The 16351-nt window shown below is 40.4% G+C and overlaps 1 protein-coding gene across 2 annotated transcripts in view; it reads right to left on the minus strand.

The window, feature by feature from the left end:
• Positions 1–16351, minus strand: part of DMGDH (dimethylglycine dehydrogenase) — a 70011-nt gene that overhangs the window by 19189 nt on the left and 34471 nt on the right. For both annotated transcript variants that reach the window (XM_045496516.1, XM_045496525.1), the window contains exons 10-14: positions 15104–15269; positions 13828–13958; positions 12107–12324; positions 10510–10667; positions 7423–7482 (exon numbers count right to left, since the gene is read on the minus strand). In XM_045496516.1, the coding sequence (XP_045352472.1) occupies positions 7423–7482; positions 10510–10667; positions 12107–12324; positions 13828–13958; positions 15104–15269 (733 nt within the window). The remainder of the gene's footprint in view (positions 1–7422; positions 7483–10509; positions 10668–12106; positions 12325–13827; positions 13959–15103; positions 15270–16351) is intronic.

A 16351-nucleotide genomic window follows, 5' to 3' on the forward strand; every position in this document is an offset into this window, starting at 1 on the left:
ACACTGACAGTGCAGAGCCTGCTTGGGATTTTCTCTCTCTCCCCCCCCCCTTCCCCTGCTCCTGTCCCAAGTGCATGTGTTCATGCCCTCCCTCTCTCTCAAAATAAATAAACATTAAAAAAAAAAAACAAACCTGGGGCACTTAGGTGGCTCAGTAGATTAAGCGTCCGACTGTGGCTCAGGTCATGATCTTGCGGTTTGTGGGTTCAAGCCCCACGTCAGGCTCTGTGCTGAGAGCTCAGAGCCTGAGCCTGCTTTGGATTCTGTGTCTCCCTCTCTCTCAGTCCCTCCCCCACTTGCCCCTGTCTGTGTGTGTGTGTCTCTCTCTCAAAAAATAAATAAACATTGGGGCGTCTGGGTGGCTCAGTCGGTTAAGCGTCCGACTTCAGCTCAGGTCATGATCTCGCAGTCCGTGAGTTCGAGCCCCGCGTCGGGCTCTGGGCTGATGGCTCAGAGCCTGGAGCCTGTTTCCAATTCTGTATCTCCCTCTCTCTCTCTGCCCCTCCCCCATTAATGCTCTGTCTCTGTCTCAAAAATAAATAAAGGTTAAAAAAATTTTTTTTAAAAAACATTAATATTTTTTAAAACTTTAGCAAATGGTGCACTTTCAATATGTCCATTTATTGCATGTTTAGTTAAGCTGTTAAAATAAAAATATAATAAAAGCAATCTAAAGAATTATTTCAACTTATTCCTAGTCCTGAGTTTCCAGAGACTTCCAAATTTTAAAGCAGGCATCTAAACAGCACACTTACACTTTTAGGGTGGAAATAGAACGTTGTTTCCTAACAGAAATTGGATACATATGAGGATACTGATTCAATAGCTGGTAGCTTAATACGCTCTGATAAATGTTTTAGGCATGATAAACTCTATCTCAGCCTAGGTTTTACTTCTTTTCTTTCATTTTTCCTTTATCATTTAGCAATGGAAATGGGTAAGGGAATAAGGATGGCTTAATTAAAGTGTTACAATTATGTGGCTCATATGGATAACCGTAACAACGTCCTCCATTACTCCGCTAGGTGGTATTTCTTAGGGTTTTAGACATGTAAGGAGCCCTCATTTTATAGACTAGAAGTCTCGGGTGCAAAATGAAACTAAGTGGCTTTCCCAAGGACACACAGCTAAAATTTGGTGACTTAAAAAAAAACATTCACTTACTGTCCAATTCCAAAGAGACAGAGAGAGAGACAGAGAGAGAAATTTGGGGCAGAATGTATTAACTGTAGCCTAGCCAGAGTAGGTGACAGATTTACTTACTTCCAATTCACTACCAATTCCATAGCACCCTCCTTTAACCAAACCACTTGTTTTAAAGTTCTGTTTATTTACAGGACCACACAGGCATAAAGGTAAAGAACTCAGAGAGTGGGTCTCAATCTTCATTGCATAACAAAAGCAAGAAACCCAAACCCTCCCTGCAGAGCTAATCCAACTGGTTTCCGGTCAGTATTCTTAAACTTGAGGGAGCATCAGAATCACCTGGAGGGCTTGTTAAAGCAGATCACTGAGCCCATCCCCAGAGTTTCCGATTTGGGGATGGTACTCAACACCTGGCAATTCTAACCAATCCCTAGCTAACACTGATGCTACCAGTCTGTGAACCACAGCTGAGAACCACTGAGGGTAGGGCAATCTTTAAAAAGTTCTCCAAGTTAGTGATGTACAGCCAGTTGAAAAGCATTGGTCTAGCACTATCCCTCTCCATCTGCTTTGGAATCACCTGGAGAATTAAAACAAAACAAAACAAATTGATGCCTGAGTTCCTACCCTCAGAGGTTCTTTTTATTTTATTTTATTTTTTAATGTTTTTATTTATTTTTGAGACAGAGAGAGGCAGAGCATGAGCAGGGAAGGGGCAGAGAGAGAGGGAGACACAGAATCTGAAACGGGCTCCAGGCTCTGAGGTGTCAGCACAGAGCCCGATGCGGGGCTCGAACTCACGGACTGAGAGATCATGACCTGAGCCGAAGTCAGACGTCCAACCGACTGAGCCACCCAGGTGCCCCCAGAGGTTCTTTTTAAATTGACGTGGGTTGCAGCATGAACCTCAGAAATTTTCTAATCATTTCATGATTTAAAAGAATTATACTCCAGATGATTCTAATGTACGCCAAGACTGAGAGTCACTGAAAATTTTCTGCCTCAATGCCTATTACCATTTACCTAAAATTTCCCCAGAGTTGGGTACTTATACCACTATAACATATTAGAAGTTCCTTTCTGACTTGTCTGTGAGTGATTATTTATTTCCATTCTGGTATTTTAATAATGCTAACATTTATTGAATACTTAGAATGTAGTAAGCCTGGTGGTGCTTTGCGTCTTTGTTTTTGTGTTGTTTTACTTACTAGTTACGCCTTAAATAATTTTTCCACAAAGACAGACTCTGTATTTTCTATCAACATTGTCTTCTCACTTGTGGTTATTATTACCTGTCTCTACTGGATAGAAGCCCAAGACAGGAAAAGAGAAGCCAAGGAAGAAATTGGGAGTGGGAAGGATCTTTAAAAAATTATTGGGGCACCTGGGTTGCTCAGTCGGTTAATCATTCTACTTCGGCTCAGGTCATGATCTCACAGTTTGTGGGTTCCAGCCCCGCGTCGGGCTCTGTGCTGACAGCTCCGAGCCTGGGGCCTGCTTCGGATTCTGTGTCTCCCTCTCTCTCTGCCCCTCCCCCACTCGAACTCTGTCTCTTTCAAAAATAAACATCAAAAAGAAAAAATTCTCCTAACCTGCTTCAACATGTTACATTGTTACTTCAGTCTCTGAATCTTGGCAGAAGTTGTCTCTAAATGGACATAGACTCCGTATTTCCAGGAGGAAAATTCCAGTACTTATGATTCCATTCTAAGGCAGCTGATTTTCCTTTTGCTCTTGACTAATGCATTTTATTTCTAAAACAAAAAACCAAAAGCCAGAACCACTAATTTTTCCCAAAAAGTAGCTTCTATGGAAATTATAATACCACTAATAGCAATGATATAACTTTTGGGGGGTAAAGGGATTTTAGTTGAGATTTTAAAGAAATAATTTATTTCTACTTGTATTGCGCTTCAGGTTAATGCTTCCTTTCCAGGCTCTATGCTCACTGTCCACAAGATGGCACTGTTGTGTACTGCTAAACGATCCTCCTGGATCGATATTTTCAGAGTATTAAGAATGTTTCCTACAGTTTCAGTTCCTGAAATGCCATTTGCTTCAAACGTCATGAGATAGGAGAGCCATCAGGAGTTATGTCATTAACTGTTAGACCTGTGTCCTAGCAAGGTATTTAATGAATGGTACTTACTCAATGTTGACTCAGAAGGAGACTGAGCCTGTGCACCACTACTTCACATTGATGCGGGAGCGTGGGGCGGGCTGAGGACAAAGTGCAAGCTAGTGTGTGTGTGTGCGCGCGCACACACACACACACACACACATCACCACCACCACCACCAAACGGGACATGTGTGATATTCCTCAGGCACTTCTGGCTGCCCAAGGACAAAGGAAAGAAAACAAATGGCCGATTGATAGAGATCACTGTCATGCAGAACATGAGTCTCCATCAATGCACAAATATCTTAGTAAATTAGAAGAAAAAGGCAATTGTATCAATAGGCCAACCTCCAGAAGCCTGTAGACTGTTTCCTGGAGCCCCAATATCACCCCTCCATAGTGATATGGGGAACAAAGGCAAGAAGGTAAAATTAAATTTCCTTATAACCTGCAGGCCATTGACAAATACTTGAGGCAAATATAGAATATAACATTTCTCCAGGAACCCCCTAATGTCCTACTGTTAATGCCTTACTAGAGGGAAAACAACCTTAGCTTGACAATAGCAAGGCCTCAGGTATCTTAGGAGCCCTCTTTAACAGATCAAATCCCTTGGGAGGCCTCCCTTTTGACTTGACCTCCCCAACTCCAGAGTATAAAACCAGGCATTCTTCACAACCCCAGCGCAGCTCTTCCTGCCCATGGGTCCTGTCCCCATGCTTTAATAAAATCACCTTTTTGCACCAAAGACGTCTTCAAGAATTCTTTCTTGGTTGTTGGCTCCGGACCCCCGCCACCATCACCCCAAAACCTCATCAACATCAGCCAACGCCATGGGAAGGCTGCAGCTCAAACAAGTCTCAGAAGTAAGGAAAGCAAGCAGCACGCACTATCTTCCTTTGCCATCTAAGATTTCTTCAATACTCCATTTTTCTTTTCCCTACTTTTACACTGGTTTTGACGACAACGCAGTTCTCTCCAAAGAGGCCTGATGGCCCATCTCCTCAGACACCCGTTTTCCTCCTTAATGTGGTTAAATCAGCTATTCTGATCCTAACATAAAACGCAAAATCAGTTACAACAAAAACATGACTGTGGGAGGCATCAATTAATAAAACATAGTCCATGCATATTTTAGGATATGTTGCCAGAAAAACATTCCTGGGCAGTTATTCAAGGTTGAAAAGCCCATGAGGAGAAAGGACTTTGTTGGGGAAAGTGGTGGGTGAGAGAGCACTGTGGTGAGGTCAGAGGTCACTACACCTTTCCTTGCTTCAGTTTCCTCACCCATAAATGAGGAAGGGGTACTGAGCCACCTTCAGGGCCTCCTAGGTCCAACACAGCCTATGTCCTATACAATTTCTTAATATTATGGCTTATACAATTGTTGTGTAAACACTCAAGGGCCAAGCGGAGAATTCTACATGCTTGCTTCAAAGAGAAAGGAAGAAAAGGATTTTATTTTTATTAAAAAACAATTTTTTTATATGTTTATTTCTTCTTTGAAAGAGAGAGACAGAATGTGAGTGGGGCCAGGGGCAGAGAGAGAGGGAGACACAGAATCCAAAGCAGGCTCCAGGCTCTGAGGTGTCAGCACAGAGCCCGACATGGGGCTTGAACTCATGAACCATGAGATCATGACCTGAGCCAAAGTTGGACACTTAATTGACTGAGCCACCCAGGTGCCAGAGAAAGAAAAGGATTTTAAACAATTGTGAAATGCCCAGGATTTTTTTAAATTTTGTTTTCATTGGTGTATTTATGGAATAAAAAAATATTCCTCTGTCTTAACTGCTGCTTCAGTTCTCATAGACTGTCAACTTTCCAACGCAATATGAACTGGCATTACATATTCTTTAAAATGTAGTATGAAACCAGATTGGGCAACATTTTTATTTTTAGGCATAGAACGTGAAGTATCAAATTACATCATTTAGTTTATAATGTTAATTAGTTTTTCAGAAACCTGTTTCATTTTATAGACTGCTACAAAACAAAGATAAAGTTGTGAAACCACCATACAGAATCTGAACAAAGTTGATCCAACCTATTCCCCAGTCTCGGAGATTAGCTGGCATCACAGTGACACCCATGAACCACCCAAGTCAACATAATTGAAAAAGACTAGCTCAGTTAGGTCCAGGTCCTGGTGCTACACCGCACGTCAACCAACGTAATCACTAGAAATTAACTCTGTGACACCAGAATGAAAACCAGTAATTCAGAAATCATAAAAAAACGTACCATAAATCAAAATCATCATCTGTTAAACAACTTAATTCTGAGCTCAGCTTGGGTTATTGAACTAATTTAAAGGAACTAATAAATACACAATCCACACCTGCTTATAATCATAAAGAGAGTTCCAAAAACCCAATTTCAGCACGAAGAGCTCATTTATCTCTGCCTTATCCCCAAACAATAATACCCAAACACTGTGAAGCAAGAGAGTCAGTTACCTATTTATCTGTTGGTGACCAACAACAGAACTTTAGTGCTTTGAAGAGTCAGGCCATTTTTATCCTTATTTTAAACAACTAAATGAAGACTTCTGTTATCAGAAGGAGCAATCTGCTGTAAGGGTCTGCCCAAATTCTAAGCACCTGCTTTCTCTGGTCTGGAGGCAGATGGTACATCATAAAAATAAAAGTCATAGGGAAAACGCACAGAAAGATATTCCCTTTAAAACCCTTAAGGAGGCTCTTTTTCCTAAAATCTAATACTATAAATATACATGTTTATGTTAATATCTCAGCTTAGAATTTGGGAACTTGATGCAGGGGCATTTAAAAAGTTTTCTTAGCCTGATTCATATGCATATGTTCACATATTTCCATAGAATGGGAAAACGGCCTTTACTTTAGCTGACTAGCACCTAAACAGGACAATTTATTTTTGAAATTCTAACAAGTATCCTACACAGCAGCAGCTGCTGTCCTATCCTTCAATATTACCACTGACTGCATCTCTGTTAGGTTCTTTTACGGTAACTAAAACACTACCCGGTGGGTATTTGAGTCAGCTTGGGCTGCTGGAACAAAATATCACAAACTAGGTGACTTTAACAACAAGAAATTATTTCTCACAGTTGTGGAGGCCGGTAAGTCCAAGATCAAGGTGCTGGCCTATTAAGCTCCCCTGTGAGTGTCCTCTTCCTGGCTCACAGACAGCTGCCTTCTCACCATAGCCTCAAGATGAGGACAGAAAGCGAGCTCTGGTGTCTTCCTGTTTCTCAAAAGAACACTAATTCCATCGTGGAGACCCCACCCTCATCATCTGATTACTCCCCAGAGGCCCCACCTCCAAATATCATCACATGGGGGTTAGGGCTAACACATGTACATTTTAAAGAAACACAATCATTCAGTCCATAACAAAGGGATCACTTCATGTATAGTTGCAGGACTTGTATAGACGAAAGAGGCTGTTAGAAATTGGCTTCGTAATACACTTTTCCACAATAATTATGTAGGTTGGTGCTTCTCAAATTTACATGCATCAGACTCCCCTGCAGCTTGTTGAAACACAGGTTTCTTGGCCTGAGCCCCAGAGACTCTGTCTTAGCAGATCTGGGGTGGGATCTGAGAATTTGCATTTCTAACAAGCTCCCAGTTCCCTTTGGAATGTGAATTTCAGTTATCATACCTGTATTGGCTTCTCAGTAAATACTCATTTTATGCTAAACACTTGAAATGTGTCATTTGCTTACACTCAGATGTCGCAGTTACACATGAAAGTGCTTAATAAGCAGATGGGAAGATCTGCTGGCATGGCTGCTTTATGTTGTGAGCACCCAGGGAGAGTCAATTAATGCTCTATGTGTGATTAGCTAACGTGTGACTTCACAAATCACCAGGATTTGCAAGAATGTCTACTGACATCTTATCCTTACTAATTTTTATCCCGGAATTTAGCTTTAGTCTTTGAAGTTGCTGGATTCTGCTATCTTACATCTATGAGCATACTCCAATGGCTTGAACTGATACCTAATTTTGACAAAAGCTTAATACAAAGCATATGAGCAATGCTTAGTATTTATGTTCAACTCATTTGTCCTATAATCACACTTGGTTAAATTTTAAAGCATAGCTCTGTCACGAAACAGCATCATAATTTTAAGATGTACTTCAAGTACCCTTCGGAGTATAAACATACCTTATTTAGCTTTATAAAATAGTCCAGTCCAGCTTCCAAGGGATTTGTATCACAGTTCATCTGAAAGGGAAGCACACAGTTTTTTAAAAAGCTTTTTTTTTTTTTTTTTTTTTTTTTTTTAAGCAGGCTCCACACCCAGAATGGAGCCCAACACAGGGCTTTAATTCACAACCCTGAGATCACGACCTGAGCTGAGATCAAGAGTTGGACACATAACCAACGGGACCATCCAGGTGCCCCTAAAGATTTTATTTTCAAGTAATCTCTATCCCCAACACAGGGCTTGAACTCACAACCCCAAGATCCAGAGTCACATGATCTACTGACTGAGCCACCTAGGTGCCCCTGGAAACACACATTTTAAATCTTAGACGAGTGAAAATCATTTCAGTAACATCACCTTCATATATTATTTTCTTAGGGAAGAGAACACTTTTGGATTGTGAAAATAGATTCTGATAGGAAAATTACAGACTGGTCCCCAAAAGTAATTTTTTTACTCTGAAATTTAAATGTAGCCTGTCCGCAAATACTATTTGAATAGCATATTAGACACTAAAATTCAGTTTGTTTCCATGGCTCTTTTACTGATAATAATTTTTTTTTAACGTTTATTTATTTTTGAGACAGAGAGAGACAGAGCATGAACGGGGGAGGGTCACAGAGAGAGGAAGACACAGAATCTGAAACAGGCTCCAGGCTCTGAGCGGTCAGCACAGAGCCCAACACGGGGCTCGAACTTACGGACCGCGAGATCATGACCTGAGCCGAAGTCGGCCGCTTAACCGATTGAGCCACCCAGGCGCCCCTCTTTCACTGATAATAAATATTGGAGGGATAAAATAACATGCTATTCCTCCCTGAAATAAGACTTTACTGTGTTTTTATATAATAATTTTACATAGTTATGTTTGAAAAATTATTAAGTAATTTACTTATCTTACAATTGGCCAGAAAAATTATTAAGTAATTTACTTATCTTACAATTGGCCAGAAATCAGGACAAGTAGACGAGAAAGCATATGGTAAGAAATTGGCTTTGACAGAGTTCAGGAAAGAGAAAAGGAAACCGGAGATCGCATCTCAAATCTTTTCATATAAGGTTGAGTAATTACAATATACTTTAAGCTAAAGCCTCTATTTGAGACTAGACCTGCAGTTGATAGTTTTTGTTTTGTTATTATTGTTCCCTTTTGTGCTAAGAGAACTGGTCTAAACTCCATAAAAAGTAGCCAAACTTTTTAAAAGACAACACAGAACTCATATAAATTATATGAGTAATATAAATTTGTTTTATATGCTCTAAAATTTGGTCTCATATTTCCTAATCAATCTGAGCAACTGTAAACTGATTTTTTTATCTACCGTATTTTCAGATTTTCTCCAGGAAGAAAATAAAACACAGCACAGAAGATTGCTGTAACGCCACTAGAGGGCGTGCTGGCACTGCTGGGAAATCAGAGGGATGTGGGAGGAAGAAACGCTAAGGGAGGGGAGGGCTCAGGGGAGCAAGCTCGAGAAAATGAAACGCAGGCGAGTGGAGAAATGGCTAACTCCCAAAGGCTGCATCAGCGGTTCATTCCCTGAGAAGTTTGGGGACAGAGCTGTCCTCTATTTCTCTCCCTGCAGCGGCCTCATCGAAGGCCCCAGGTTAAGGCTGAAAATCCCCCTGGAGAGCGCCTCCCCTGCAAAATAAAACCCGGTAACTTGCCCCAGAGCCCTTGTTCTTTCAGTGACTCCAGGGCACTGCCTCTCCACCTTGTTTCTCCCACGTTTCTGCCCACAGTCTAAATGTCCCAAGGGCCCCCGATTTCAAGCCCACTTTTCCCTCCAATTAAATTCATTCTATCACATTCTAGGCACTTTATCTAATATCTACAGTAACTCCGAAGGATAGATTATCTTCATTTTTTGGAATAGTAAACAGAGGCTCTGGAAGGTTAAGTCCATATAGCTAATATGTGATGGAGGATAAATTCAAACCCAAGAAACCCCACCCTGAAGTATATCTGTTACTACTATCCTTTATGTCACTGCTCAGGCCTCAAACCTCAAGGAACCAACTTCTAAGGAAACAAGTAGGAATATGAAAAAATTTAGGTATCCACAGATAGCCTGTCACTGGAGATAAAACAGAACACAGTTTAAACTATAGTTTGGCCACTTTCGTGTTATCTGGACCAAGTTATTTACTGTTTCTTAGTGTGATTATATATAGAATTGGGATGATTTAGATAGCCTCCAACTCCGAACTCCTTGCCCAAAAATCACCAATAATACCATCTTTTTTTTTTTTTTTTAGTTTTTTTTTTTTAATCTTTATTTATTTTTGAGAGAGAGAGAGAGAGAGAGAGAGAGAGAGCATGAGCAGGGGAGGAACAGAGAGAGAGAAGGAAATACAGAATCGGAAGCAGACTCCAGGCTCTGAGCTGTCAGCTCAGACCCCGACTTGGGGCTTAAACCCACCAACTGGGAGATCATGACCTGAGCTGAAGTCGGACGCTTAACCGACTGAGCCACCCAGGCACCCACCAATAATACCGTCTTCAGGAAGAGTTGATAAGGTAAAATAAATCATGCATATGAAAATGGTGTGTAACTTGGTCAGAAACCCTTAGTTCCTGTTACCAGTGGTGCAAGTAGGCTGGACCAACACATCCTAGACCACCAACCCTGCTCCTCAGAAAGACACTTTTTCTTGCTATTTCCCCCAAAAGCTACACGATAAGAAGAAAATGGGGATGGGCAACACGACAGAGTAAGAGGAAAAATCTGAAAAGTGCTCCTCAAATACTGTAGGATCAGCAGGCTCCACTAAAGCAGACACAGCTCCACACAGAGATGGATGTCCAGGGCTCTCTGCAACGCAGGAGGAATTAAAGCAGAATAAACAGTGTGCCATAATTCCACTGAACTTTCAACTGAGAAATGGAGGAGAAAAACATCTTCACTTAATTAAATAGGGTTATCTAATAACACATAGTTTCTCGTATAGTCAGAGCCAACGTTAATGCAATTAAAATTAGCCCTCATACAAAACTCAGATACAGTAAACGAAATTTTAATGAAGTTGCTGGCATTTCAAACCTCTGACCCCCAGGCTCTGAAAGCTTTCTCCAGTCTTAAGGCATTCATGGCGTATGTTCCGAAATTGTCAATTCCCTCCTCCTGGCCTGCGTTCATGATAATGTCATAAAGGGCTACAGAATCTTCTCGTCTGTGGTACAGCTCCCAACCCAGCTCACCTGAAACAAACCCACAAGTACCACACTAGGGTAAGAACAGTGATCACCAGGTCTAATGCGCGTCAGCTGAAACAAAAATAAATGGAGATTCCACATATGCAATACAGACATTGCTGAGTTTTAAAAGACCAGTTCACAAAAAAGCTGCAACTACCATACCCACCCCTTTCCCCACAAAGGAGCCTGCCATATCACAGATGCATTCATGCCCCATCCTATCTCCCAGAGAGTGATAACTGGGACACCTTTTCTCATGACACAGAAAGATGTTAATATAGGAATTTATCTGGACTCCTGCCTCAGCTTCATAATGTTATGTGAGTAATTACATATTAGTATGGCTTAGTTTACCATTACAAAGGGTTCAACGTTTAGAAATCTCAACCCCCAACTCCTTGCTTCCAAATCACAAGTCTTAAAAATATAGGCAACTGACAATTATTCATATGGTCTTTTTTGTGGGATAACCATTATCTCTAATGCTCCCCCATATCCCTCTTCTTCCCCACTTGGTCATATTATTCATCATTAGAGCTGTGGGCTAAAACCAAATGAAATGAAACTCAACCCAAATAGTCTTGTTTATTTTTTATTCTGCTTATGCTTTATTCTGGTCACCATTTTGCCAAGGTCAGGTGAAAGAAGGAGGGAGAAAGTGTACAGCAGAAGCCCAGAGAAGAGCAATAGCCTTCATACTTTATGCGTTCTCCTTGTTCCCCAATGTTGAGGGCTGATGGTGATGTGTTTTTCAAGGACACCACCAGAACATGAGTAACATGTAATTGAACGAACGCCTGGGCACCCAATACCCTTTCTATGAAAGAGCATGGAGGTCTAGAGGAGGATGGAAGTGAGCCTACAGCACCAGTGGGGAACTGAAGAACATTAATTCATCTCTATTTCAAATACCTACTATGTACAAGATTAGGTACTACATGAAGAATTCCCTAGTGCACTTAGAGTCTAGAATGAAAGTCTAGAAGCTGCTACATGAAGCTAATGCACTTAAAGAGTCTTAGTGGTAATGCCTTAAGACAGGTGCCTGATACATTTAAGATGGTCTCTAGGAGAGATTCTATCTATGGGAGACCACCTTGAATGTTCCTAGATAGAGTCAGCTGACCTGAATACTCTGTCAACCCTTCCAACTATTCTAACAGCTATCCTCCTCCAACTTTTTTATCCATCCTTCCCAGTAGTAGGTAGCTATGAGATTGGAACAACAACTGGAAATCTGGGAAATGACTCTCCCAGCATAGGAGTGAATAGACTGTAAGAGTTGGACAGGAGAAATCTTCCTCCAAAGTTATACTGACAAAAGTCAGTGTGTATGTGAGCATGCGCATGCACATGCACGTGCACAGGTTCATTTCTGGCAGCTTCTTTTGAATTTCAGAGACTTTCTCTTAAATTTTAGAGAATCGTTTTCCAATTCTTACCAGTATAAGATATCCTAATAGCAGTGACAGGAATGTTTGAAACCTTTAAAGACTTGGTCTGAAGAAACTTGAAAACATCATCACTAAGATCTTCAGAGGTCACTTTCTGAAGAACCTTTCTTGCATGCGGCCCTGCAATCCCAAGAACTCCAAGCTCATCGGTTATGTTTTTAATTTCAACATCATATCCACCATTGACTGCCTCTTCTTCAATCCATCTGCATTTGAGTCATAAACATTGTGTTAAGTCTTGCTTGAATAACACATGTTGGTAACATATTATTTCTCTGAAGACATGCTCTGTGTCTAGAATTACCAGAAAGTCCCCAGAGTGTCATTTCATATAATAACCTAATTTATTAAGCTGAGGAAACTGAGTCCCAGAGATGTCAAGTGATTCTCTTTAAACCACCCACTCATAAATTTGGGGGGTAATTTTTCACAGTACAGAGGATCCTTCAATTTAAATAAGCTCTGCCATATAATTCTTTTAAAGAGTGACAGCCCTATTGCATTTAAACTAATGATTCAATCCTAAAAAATTAATTTAAACCCAAATTTTCTCTAATACCTATACATGGAGGCACATTTGTGCTGCTAAAGGTTAATAATGTACCTGCCACCAGACACCTAACTGCTTTGGCAATCACAAGGAAACGACAGAAACTCTAAAGACTGGTTTCAATTTCTAAGTCTTGATGAGTTATTGGAACCCAGTCTTGGGGTTTGTTTATAATTTATTGAGTAGTCCCTGGAGCTACATGAAATGATCATCTGGATTTACACAAAGCTAGCTACTAAGATACATCTTGGATTGGTGGGTATCATTGGCATCGTTTTACAGCCAGAGTGAGGATCTCAGAGCAAGACATTTATTAAACAATAATGTTCCAAATATTTTTGGAATACTAAAAACTACAGCTTTTATAGTAGACTAAATCACAGACTAAAGATTCATGTGAAGGATTGACTTGGCAGCTCAAAGACTTAGATCTAGCTGTGGGCCAGAGGGCACAGGGCACGGCAAAGGAGGAAGATAACCCAGGGAGGCAGCTCACTGAAGTGCACTGAATGTGGGCATCAGAATCAAAAGGACTGGCTTAAGCAAGTTACTTTAACCCAAACTTCAGTTTCCTCACATGAAAATGGGAATAATATATACCTTGAAGATATGTCTATTAAGAGGATTAACTGAGATAATGTCTAAAAAGAGTTCTGAGGGGCGCCTGGGTGGCGCAGTCGGTTAAGCGTCCGACTTCAGCCAGGTCACGATCTCGCGGTCCGTGAGTTCGAGCCCCGCGTCGGGCTCTGGGCTGATGGCTCAGAGCCTGGAGCCTGTTTCCGATTCTGTGTCTCCCTCTCTCTCTGCCCCTCCCCCGTTCATGCTCTGTCTCTCTCTGTCCCAAAAATAAATAAACGTTGAAAAAAAAAAAAAAAAAAGAAAAGAAAAAAAATAAAAAGAGTTCTGACACATTGATAATGCCTAATAATCAGGAGTTAATATTAGAACCAGTAAACCCTATGGATGAATTACCTTTTGGAGGAGTGGGGACAGGGTCCCTCACTTCAAATAATTTCCTATAAAAGACACGAACTTTATTGGAAAGAATAAGGTTTGAGAATTTAAGTTGTACTTTCAACTATTGGCAAAAGAAAAGCTCAGTGAAAGTTTAGATCAATATATAATTCATATAAAATTTTCTTATTAGCTGTGCACTTACCTAAGATCATGAAGTTCGGATCCAGAACCAGTTATTAGTAGAAATTCCCCAGGAGTTTGGTGAGAAACAGTCAATTCGGCATACACTCGACCTTTTGGTGTCAACATGTGACTTATATTTGTAAAACCCACCTACACAAAAGAATTTAAAATTACCTCAATATAAAATTAAAATCTTACATATCCTTTTAGCACAACATGGAAATAAGCAAGTGTCAGTGAAAGATATCTGAATCATATCATTTATATCAATCGTGTGAACTATCTTTAAACCTAAACCCAAGATTAATTTTGGGTAATTATAATTATTTGTCATCAAAATTACACTTCAGTCAATTTTGCAGTTCTCTATTGACAGAATTTAGCAAAGTCATAGAGTCCTTGGATGACAATTCATTCAACAAAAATTGTAATTAGAAAATCAGCTAGAATATTTATTCATGGTCTGTTGAAGAGCTATAGCATTCATACAGAAACCATTAGGTGGACTAAAATAACATACTGGGTTTTTTTGTTTTTGTTTTTTTGTTTTTGTTTTAAATGAGAGGATAGATGGGGTGCCTAGATGGCGCAGTCAGATAAACACCCAACTCTTGATTTCAATTCAGGTCATGATCTCAGGGTTGGTGAGTTTGAGCTCCACATCAGGCTCTGGGCTGACGGCATGAAACCTGCTTGGGATTCTCTGACCCTCTCTCTGCCCCTCCCTCACTCAGGCACACATAAACTCTCAAAATAAAATAAACTTTAAAATAAATAAATAAATAAATAAAATTTAAGAATGAGGGTTCCCTGGGTGGCTCAGTTAAACATTCAACTTCCACTCAGGTCATGATCTCACAGTTTGTGAGTCCAAGCCCTGCACTGGGCTCTCTGCTATCAGTGCAGAGCCCACTTCAGAAACTTTGTCCCCTCTCTCTCTGCTCCCCCGTCCCCTCAAAAATAAACAATAGAGGGGCGCCTGGGTGGCGCAGTCGGTTAAGCGTCCGACTTCAGCCAGGTCACGATCTCGCGGTCCGTGAGTTCGAGCCCCGCGTCAGGCTCTGGGCTGATGGCTCAGAGCCTGGAGCCTGTTTCCGATTCTGTGTCTCCCTCTCTCTCTGCCCCTCCCCCGTTCATGCTCTGTCTCTCTCTGTCCCAAAAATAAATAAACGTTGAAAAAAAATTTTTTTTAAAAAAAATAAACAATAGAAACATTTTAAGAAATTTAAAAATGAGAGGATGGAGAATTAAGCAGGCAGGAATCCTGAACCTTGTATCCATATAAGGTTATTTACCTTTGGAATGACATTTGCAAAGAGATGGTCCAACAGTCTAACAGAGTCTTGGCCTTTGATGTTAAACTTGCCAAATGGTGACAGGTCAATAACCCCTACGTTTTGCATAACCTGTTTATACTCAGATCCCACAGGCTCAAACCAGTTTGTGCGGCGAAAACTTGGCCTAAAACACAATGTTTGTGGTAAAACAACTGTCATTCACTTTCAGAAAATTACAGAGTATTTTAATAAACCCTATAGATCTAGAAAATCCTATTTGGGAAAAGAAGTAACATCTAAAATTCTGTTCTCTGAATGATACATATATGGTAGAAGCTGATTTTTTAAAGTTACTTTTCTATTCCTTTGACCCATTTTGTAGTGAACAAAGTATTAATTACCTAGAAATTAAGATAGGACATGTGGGCTTTCAGATCTGGAGGAAAGCATAGAAGTCTACCAGCCCTGAGGTTTTCAATCTTGGTTGAATATTAGAATCACCTGGGGAGCATTTAAAAAAATACCCATTTTCTGGACCTAATTAAATCAGAATAGAACGGGGTAGAGCTATCTTGTCCAGTGCTTCTCAAACACTCATGCAACTGTACATCATTTACAAATGTTAAAATGCAGATTCTAATGTAGCAGGTCTGGGGTGGAGACCTATATCCTGCATTCTAACAGTCTCCCAAGTGATGTTCATGTTGTTACAAGCAAGAACCTGGTCCAACACCTGCATTTTTTTAGAGAAAAGGTACAAGGTGACTTCCAGGGCCTTTATCTTAGTAAATGCCAGAACTTGGCCTGGAACAAAAGTCTACTGACTCATTCATGGTTCTTCCCACTCGGTAAAGTCAACTTCTAATGTGGTATTTTAACTGCAGAGCAGAATTCTGTCTGATAAATGAGTTTTCTGTTGTTTAATTATTCAAATAATGGAAGGAACAGGTCAGATCCAAAGAGCAAAGGTGAAGAACAGATTTGGCATTTATCCAAGTCATTTAGGAAAAACCAAACCAGTATTTGCCCCCCAGATAATCTAGACTTTCTACTGAGCCCAAATTCATTAATCAACAACTGGGCCTCTACTATACTTTGTACCATTTAGATCTGGTCTTAAAGTAGACATCAAAACCTGTTTAGTAAGCAAAATGACAAGTCCAAAAAAAAAAAAAAGAGGTAACAATTTCTGGATTTGCTATTTGTTTTCTCTTGGTTTATGGATTCTCATGAGAAAAAAATATACAAGCATTATTAACCCCAAAT

The sequence above is a fragment of the Leopardus geoffroyi genome, chromosome A1 (assembly GCF_018350155.1).
Source record: "Leopardus geoffroyi isolate Oge1 chromosome A1, O.geoffroyi_Oge1_pat1.0, whole genome shotgun sequence".
Lineage (NCBI taxonomy): Eukaryota > Metazoa > Chordata > Mammalia > Carnivora > Felidae > Leopardus > Leopardus geoffroyi.